The sequence below is a fragment of the Tupaia chinensis genome, unplaced genomic scaffold, assembly GCF_000334495.1.
Source record: "Tupaia chinensis unplaced genomic scaffold, TupChi_1.0 Scaffold000112_1, whole genome shotgun sequence".
In the NCBI taxonomy this organism is placed as follows: Eukaryota; Metazoa; Chordata; class Mammalia; order Scandentia; family Tupaiidae; genus Tupaia; species Tupaia belangeri.
Genome location: NW_006159576.1, coordinates 2,175,599 through 2,184,661, shown reverse-complemented (window position 1 = coordinate 2,184,661; position 9,063 = coordinate 2,175,599). Strand labels below are relative to the sequence as shown.

At 38.7% G+C, this 9,063-nt stretch overlaps 1 protein-coding gene across 1 annotated transcript in view; it reads right to left on the bottom strand.

The window, feature by feature from the left end:
- COLGALT2 (collagen beta(1-O)galactosyltransferase 2) overlaps positions 1-9,063 on the bottom strand; it is a 156,889-nt gene that overhangs the window by 44,164 nt on the left and 103,662 nt on the right. Inside the window, exons 2-4 of the mRNA XM_014586062.2 lie at positions 6,401-6,511; positions 2,647-2,764; positions 1,385-1,391 (exon numbers count right to left, since the gene is read on the bottom strand). Coding sequence (XP_014441548.1) covers positions 1,385-1,391; positions 2,647-2,764; positions 6,401-6,511 — 236 coding nt within the window. The remainder of the gene's footprint in view (positions 1-1,384; positions 1,392-2,646; positions 2,765-6,400; positions 6,512-9,063) is intronic.

Genomic DNA, 9,063 nt, shown 5'->3' with positions numbered 1-9,063 from the left:
TAAAGAACTTTATATTCTTTGTTAAACGTTTCTTCCCCTTGCCCATCTCACCCACCGCTCACCCCTCCTGTCCCTTACAGCCATTAGTCATGCTATTTTAATGTTACAAGAAGACTTTTTACTTGAAGTACATTATGTAAAATGATGCTAACCAGTGACGCAATTTCCTATTCTCAACAGAAATCCATGTTAACAGTGATTTATTTAGAGAAACAGTGCAACAATAGATTCTAGCATATATATTTAAAAAACACACACTAAACCATATATCTAAAAAATGTCTACAATGAAATATTTTATGTTATTTTTATTTTGCCACAATTAAAAAAAAGGTACAAGTGTTCACTCTTAAAAAAGAATAGAAGTTTCAGGAACCAGCAGTTAGCGTAATGGCTATGTCGCTGGACTCCCACGTAGTCGACCGCGGTTCGCATCCCGGACCCTGTGGCTTAAAACTCACGCCGGGCACGTGTGCGTGCGTGCCCAAGATCCCGAGAGGAGAATGGAGGAGAAGGGATGGTGGTGTGGCCATCCCCCCAGGGGGTGATTTCTCGCTTTCTGTCTCTATGTCTCTCTCTGTCTGTCTGGCGAGCGCACGTGCCCTATAGCAAAAAAACCTCTCCAAAAAGGAAAAAAAAAGAATTAGAAGTTTTCACTCTTATGTAGTCAGTATGTTTACCCAAAATTTTGTGATTCTACATTTGTGTCCTTCAATGATATTTAAGTAGTTATCTGATGTTAAAAATTGTCAGTACAGGGCCAGCAGGTGGTGTGGGGAGGTGGTGTTGGGGTTGAGGCACTGGACTCCCACAAGGCCACTTGTGGTTCAAGTTTCAGACCTGGTGACTTCCTTTCTCATTTTCCCCCTCTCTGTCTGTCTCTCTGGTGAGCACATGTACCCTATAGCAAGTTGAAAAATAATAATAACAAATAAAATTAAATAAATAATTCTTCTAAAAATTTGTTAGCAAGTTGAAAAATAACAATAACAAATAATTCTTCCAAAAAATTGTCAGTACAATTTGGGAGCTTCTATGAAATTATTTGTATTGAAGGTGTGCATAGGGACCAGCAAATGGCATAATGGTTATGTCACTGGACTCTCACATAGTCAACTGCAGTTTGAGTCCGGGACCCAGCAGTTTAACCCTTACAGCGGGCATGTGTGTGCACATGCCCAAGATCTCAAGAGGAGCATGGAGGAAAAGGAATTGCAGTGTGGCCATCCCCCCTGGGGGTGATTTCTTGCTTTCTGTCTCTCTGGTAAGCACATATGCCCTATAGCAAAAATCTCTCTCTGAAAAAAAATTTCTTAATTTAAAAAACGTGTGTGTAATAAATTATTGGGCTGATTTTTGATATGGTTGAAGGATTCAGAACAGACCTACGTACTCCTTTAGGAATCACAGTTTAGTTAACAGAGCAAATGTTCACAAATGAAATGAAATGATACTGGCTTTGCTTTATAGGTATTATTTCTAGTGTCATATTGGAAAATGTTTGTCAAAAGAAGTAAATGGATTTTGGGGACCACACATGAATAACACAGGAAGGAAACATATGAAGGAAAAGGGACTTGAACTCCTTGCTGCTTATCCCATTGAGATGGGTCTCTCAAGGAGGAGGACAGAATAGAACATTAATTCCTAATCATTTTTTTAGATTTATCTATTTAACTTTATTTATTATTATTATTTTTTAATTTGTTATGCAATGTGTGCACTCTTCAGAGAGAGACAAGGAGAGGGAGAGAGACAGTGAGCCTCCAGGTCTGGGACTCAAATGACGATTGACCATGTGAGAGTCCAGCACCTTAACCACCACACCCCCATTTGCCCTGAAGATTCCAAATCAGTAAGTCCAGCGTTATTCTGGACCACTGTCAAGGTTCTAGGGAAAGTGATGGAATTTCCTCATGAGAGATGTTCTCCATGAGAATCCAGCACAATTGGGAACAATTAAGACAAACAAGAGATGTCATTCCCCAGTCACTCAGGAGCAAGAGCTCCAGAACTGTTCATTTGAATCTTTCTTTTTTATAAACTAAAAAAAAAAAAAATCCAGAGTGACAGAGAGTGTAGAGAGAGAAGAGAAAGCACTCACCCACTATGGAGAATGGTCATACCACAATCTCTTCTCCATCTTTTCCTTCAGATAAGATTTTGAGCACTCGCACACATACGTGCCCAAGTGCTCAAGCCACTGGGTGCAGGACTCAAACCAGCTGACCATGGGTGACCCAGCCACTGTAACTACCAGGCCATGAGCTAGCCAGAATCTCTTTATAATCTAATTATTTTCTCATATCTCCAAAGTTCTTCCAAGAAATTATTATGACAACATCTATTGCTCTACATACTGCATTGTCCAGGAGTTAAAAATATTCAGAGATTCTTATTCTTTTCACATAAGAGACCAAATAAGTCCAGACCTTCTTCACTCATTCCCCGAAAATCCATGGCAGAAGTGAATTTGAGGTGAAATCCAGATATTTTGATATCAAATTACCAAATTTTCCCCTGGATTCTTGATTTTAAAAATGGAGGGCGTGGTCCTTAAGCAAAAGGTAGTTTTGATTGCACTAGGGTCATAGCTTCTGTTTGTTTCTAGATAAAAGCTGTCAAGAAATCAAACATTTGTTTTTACCAGAATGTAGTCTGACCATTTTTCCCTCGCAGTTCGAAGGGCTGCCTGCCGTAGTTTCATCACGTGGGCAAACCGAGAGCTCGGCCAGTGTTTTGGTCCAATTTCATCAGGGTAAGATCTAGAATAATAGTTTATAATTATTGAGTGCCTACATGTACCAGGCTCTGTCCTAAATGTTTCTGTGTACTAACTTATTTAATTCCCCATCGACCTCAAGAAGTAGATGCTGTCATTGTTATCATGGTCCCGATATTATAGGTTACCAAAGAAGCTAGAACAGGAGCGTCAGTAACACTGTTTACTCTGTGCAAATCTTTATCCGAACTGTTTCTGCGAGATCTAACACGAGCCTTAGGAGGTAAGTACTCTATTCTCTCCACTTCACAGGTGAGGACGTCAGTGGAGAACAGGTAAGTCACTTGTTTGTTGATAGTTAATAAAGGGCCCAATTGAGACTTGAATCCAGGAAGTGTAGCCCAAATCTCATGTTCTCAGAGAATTTTTTATATACATCCTGCCATCAAATAAATTTGAACAGATTACAGTGTAAAAATAGGAGTTTTCCAGAAAAGCAAAGGTTTTATTCACTTAAAGCCTCAGGAATAGATTCCAAAAAGCCTAATGTATTGATCTCTCCTGGGAAAAGGGAGGCCAGGGAGCAGATGTGTAATGTCATTGGGTCTGAATCAACATCTACCAAACAGCCAGGCCAGTACTCTTCATGTACCTGCCAGGACCCTTCTCAGGGCTCCCGACTGGTTTGGAAATTGATGCTGCCTCAGTAGCCCCAGAGTGGCCACCACTTGAAGTTCTTTTAGCAACACTGGCAGTATTTGCTTTAGTGAATGAAAAAAATAAAATAAAATCACAAAAACAATAATACCATGGGGCCAGCAGGGGATGTGGTGGTGAAGGCACAGGATTTCCAGATGGCCAACCATAGTTCAGGTCCCAGACCCTGAAGCTTGAAAATCATGTGAGGAGCATGCCTGTGTATGTCGAGTCCTGAGAGGAAAGTGGAAGGGATGGGACTGCAGCATGGCCATCCCCTGAAGGGTGATTTTCACTTTCTCACTCTCTGTCTCTCTCCAGTGAGTACACACATCCTATGGCAAAAACCTAAAAAAATAAAATACAATAAAACAATACATAACCCCATAACTATTCAAATAAAGTTAATGAAAGTCTGTACAGCACAGGGATTCTCTGGAATGTCTTCCGCAATCATTGCTTCAATGTAAATCAGTAGAATTCCTGTTTTTCTGAATATATTGCCAAGAAGCAATACCTTCTCTATATTTTTCACACTGTGGCATATAAAATACTTAGGGCTAACAGGGAGCATGAAGCTTAAGGGTGTTGTACTCCCACATAGTCGACTGAGGTTCAAATCTTGGACACGGTGGCTTGCTTTCTCACTTTCTCTCTCTCTCTCGTTCTGTCCCTCTCTGGTCACATTAAAAATAAAGTTTAAAAAAAAAATACTTAGTCAAAGCCTGGCTACAGAGAACATTACCAAGATGCAAGGTAGGAACACAAAGTCTCTGTGTGCTATTTTTTCAAAACTAGGTCAAATTCCGTCATAAGGAACTTCAAAATTGTTCACAGTTTTTGATAGCATTCAAACTCAATTGTAAATTTTGTTTTATAGATAAGCCATATGCTTGGACTTTTAAAAATATTTGTGTGTATATATATTATATATGTAGAATAAAAGTATTATAGAGAGATTAGAAGATTAGAAATTTATTTGGAATTGTACTTATTATTATAATACAAATCTGGCTTCCAGAAATAATTTATCCTGGGCAGAAATTCACTTATTCATCCTACTTTTACAATTCCTTATGGCAGAATTGTAGTACTCTTGGGAACATTTACAATAGTAAGTTCTAAATCCCTTTACTCTTGATCTTACTCATTTGTTCATCTAACAAGTATTAAGTTAGTGTCTGTCCAGAATATAACACTGAAGGGAAATATAAGGTATTTCTATCTTCTACTCCCTGTCCAAGAGCCTACAATTTATCTAGAAAAGAACACGTAAATTATATAGTTAAATAACAATGTTAGTTACGTGAATTGTGTCAAATGTATAATGTTGGCTGGGAACCAGCAGTTAGCGTAATGGCTATGTCGCTGGACTCCCATGTAGTCGACCGTGGTTCGCGTCCCAGACCCAGTGGCTTAAAACTCACGCTGGGCGCATGTGCGTGTGTGCCCAAGATCCCAAGAGGAGAATGGAGGAGAAGGGATTGCAGCGTGGCCATCCCCTCTGGGGGAGTGATTTCTCGCTTTCTTTCTCTATGTCTCTCTCTGTCTGTCTGGCGAGCGCACGTGCCCTAAAGCGAAAACCTCTAAAAAAAAAAAAGTGTAATGTTGGAAAAGTCATGATGCATTTTTGGATAGAAAAACATAGAAAAAAATACATCATGACTTTCCTGACAACATAATAGAAAACAGGCAGTGTAATTATTGAGAGAAAGGTAGATATTTACAACTGGAATGTTTAGGAAGTAGCTTCTAGAAACAGGTACAACTAGGATAAGAGTTGGTAACAAAGAAGGAAAGGGTCTTCTAGGATCCACATCAGCAACAGCGTGGGGTTTGAAAATTAAATTAAAAAAAAAAAACATGAATAAAGCAGATTTTCTCGCAGACAGAAGTACCAAATATGGTTTCTAGGTTTATAGGATCTTTTAAATATAAGCCTAAGGTATTTGAATTTCGTTCGATAGGTACTAGAGAGCCATTGGAGCCCTTTAAATAGAAAAATGAAACCATTTGCTTTAGGAAGCTGGATTTGACAGTGTGGTTTGTAGGATGACTTGGAGATAAAAGCAACTAAAAAATTGCTATGGTTAAGAATGGGAATAACCTAACTGCCCACTAGGAGGAGACTGATTAAATAGTACATCCGTACTATGGATTCTACACAGTTAAAAAGAATGAAAACTCTCCCTAACTATTGCTCTGGAATGATTACCACGGTGTGATAAGTGAAAAGAGCAGGGTGTATGCAGCAAGTACATAAACTTACCACTACCATCTCTCAAGAATAAAACTTTAGGGAACCAGCAGTTAGCGTAATGTCTGTGTCGCTGGACTCCCACGTAGTCGACCGCGGTTCGCGTCTCGGACCCGGTGGCTTAAATCTCACGCCGGGCGCGTGTGCGTGCGTGCCCAAGATCCCAAGAGGAGAATGGAGGAGAAGGGATTGCGGCATGACCATCCCCCCCTGGGGGGTGGCCCAGCAGTTTGAAAAATCATGTCCACTGGGTGTGTTTGCATATGTGGCCAAAATCGCAGAAGGAAACCGGAGGAGAAGGGATTGTGGTATGGCCATCCCTCCCAGAGGGTGATTTTTCACTTTCCCTGTTGGTCTCTAACTCTATCTCTTGATGAGCACACAAGTCCTATAGCAAAAACAAAAACCAAACAAACAAACATCAGAATAAATAATATTAACATAATATAAATATAAATAATCAAAAATATATGCTGCTGTGGTCATTTATTTGTGAACTGATGAAAACCAGGACTTGGATGGTAGCTGCAGGAATAAAAAGGAAGAAGGAACTAATGAAGATCTGTCAAAGACAGAAATAGCGGGTCTTTGTAACTCACTTAGATACAGAGGTGGAAGACAGTGGAAAGTCTCATGTGCCTCTAAGACTGGAATCTGAATTGCTAAACGACTGGTGAAAGAGGAAGGGTAAATGATGTGTTTGGAAAATTTGCCCTTGCTACTTACTCTGGTTCATCCATAGGCCTCCACTCCACGTAGTGATACAGTCTCTGTACATTTTTCAACCACTCCCTGAATATTTCTGTTGTATTATCCACATTGTGGTCAGTGGCTGCCCTGCATGAGAGGGAGCACAATACAGTTTTATTATGTCATCCAAAGAAAATGGAGGAAACCCAAAAGACCCTAGCTTAACCGAAAGGAGAATGGCTGGTATAAAATAACTCCCTCCATAGACAATGCATTTCTGTAATGAGAGATACTTCATTAAATCATCTTTCTAAGGGGCCAACACATGGCATCGTGGTTGAGGTGCTGGACTCCCACATGGCTCACCATGGTTCAAGTGCTATATCTGGCAGCTTGCCCTCTCACTTTCTCTCTCTCTCTCTGGTGAGCACACATGCCCTATAGCAAATAATAATAATAATAAACAAAAGTTGAAAAAATAATTTGACACATGATCCTTAAACAGACTTATCTAAGTGTAGAATCCATGAATGTTTGTATTAATAAATAAACACATTAAAATACCAAAACAGTATGGCATAAAAAGGAATTAGCCTAGATCCATAGACAATGCATTTCTGTAATGAGAGATACTTCATTAAATCATCTTTCTAAGGGGCCAACACATGGCATCGTGGTTGAGGTGCTGGACTCCCACATGGCTCACCATGGTTCAAGTGCTATATCTGGCAGCTTGCCCTCTCACTTTCCCTCTCTCTCTCTCTGGTGAGCACACATGCCCTATAGCAAATAATAATAATAATAAACAAAAGTTAAAAAAATAATTTGACACATGATCCTTAAACAGACTTATCTAAGTGTAGAATCCATGAATGTTTGTATTAATAAATAAACACATTAAAATACCAAAACAGTATGGCATAAAAAGGAATTAGCCTAGATTCAGTTAATAAATCTTCTTGGAAACTTTTCTATTTGTTTCAGTTTTAGTTATTCAACATGTAAACTCTACCTTTCAACTTCACTAGCAATTACCCACAATTTTAGTAATAAATTTTTCCATCTCAAGTCCACTTTCAGGTCACAACGAAATTAAGCTTTATATACTTAAATTAATAAAAATAAATAATTTAAGGTCTTACTCTAAAAAGCTAGAGATGAATCAACAAAATAAACAAGAATAAAGAAATATATAATACAAATAAAGGTAGAAAGACATGAGGTATAAAACAGAAAAAGTAGAACTATAAACAAACTAAAATATGCTTTCTTGAGAAAAATTTATATAAGACCAGCACTAGTTAACCTACTCAAGACAACACAAATTTTTTAAATCAAGAAATTACAACAATAAGAAAGAATATGATTGATTTGAAAGAAAATTTTTTAAAATTTTCAAGCAACTACTTAGTACAACTCAATGAAAAATAAATTTGAAGACTAGATATAAGAATATTTCCTAGAAAAATGCATCTTACCAAAACTAACTCTAGTAGACAAATGAATAGCTTAAATGAATAATGTCCCTGGGAGAAATAAAGATGAAGGAAATAACAAAAGCACTAGATCCAGATGGCTTAATGGGAGAATGCTACCAGATCTTACACTAGATTTTGAAAGATACACATTGTATATCCCCATTCAATTTGTACTGAATGCAGGTTGAGAGCTCTGAAGATGTGATGGTAGAGAGAAAGGGTGTAAATGCTAGAAGGAGAGGAAAGGAATGGTAGAGAGTAACTGGCGGAGGGTGGTGTGAGGTGAAAGGGGAAGAAACACCTGACAAAAGAAAAGCATAAAGTTCTCTATTGAATTAAATAAATATAAAAAACATGAGGTCTGACATTTTCAAAGGAATAGTAGCAAAGTATTGGCAATCAGAAACACTAGGGAAGGGTATACTGGTGTTCATAATAGCATTCTTTTGACTATTCTCTGGGCTTAAGAACTTTCAAAATAAAATGGGGTAAAAGATGAATAATAAAAAGAAAAAATATTAATTCAGGCATATTCAAATCTTCATCAATATTATAAAAAAATAACCTAGGGAGTGAGTTTGTTAAAATGTAGATTCTAGATATTCAGATCTGAGTGGAACTCTGGATTCGGCTTTTTAACAGCCCTGGTGAAACAGGCCCTTGGAAAGGTTCACTTGGTTTTGGGTCTCAGAGTGTGCCTGACTAGCCTGTTCTCCTCTCACTACACTGAGGCTGTAAAGGTCAAGGAGGCAGACGGAGATATGATTCCATGGTGCCAGCATGACTGAACACTGTTCTTCACAGTAGAGGATATTGTGGGGGTCAAGAAAGAGAAGGACAGACTTTGCCCTCCTGCCCTGGCTTTTGGCTTCTAGGAGGACCGAGAAGGCCTTCTAAAGCCCAGAAGAACAATAAAACCAGGGCTCCAAACTCCTAATATCAGTGATTCTCTGACTGTGCTTTGGACATTCTTAAATAAGTCTCTTGATTTGTAAAAAGAGGGTCCCAATAAATAATTTTGAAGTATCCCCCAGATCCCAACATTCTAGGAACTTGGGTGAAAAAAATAACAAACAAATTGAGGGAAAAGACTTTTTTTTTTTTTGGAGAGGTTTTTTGCTATAGGGCACATGTGCTCACCAGAAAGACAGACAGAGAGAGAGAGAGAGAGAGAGAGAGAGAGAGAGAAACCCCCCCCCCCGGGGGGGGGTGGCCACACCA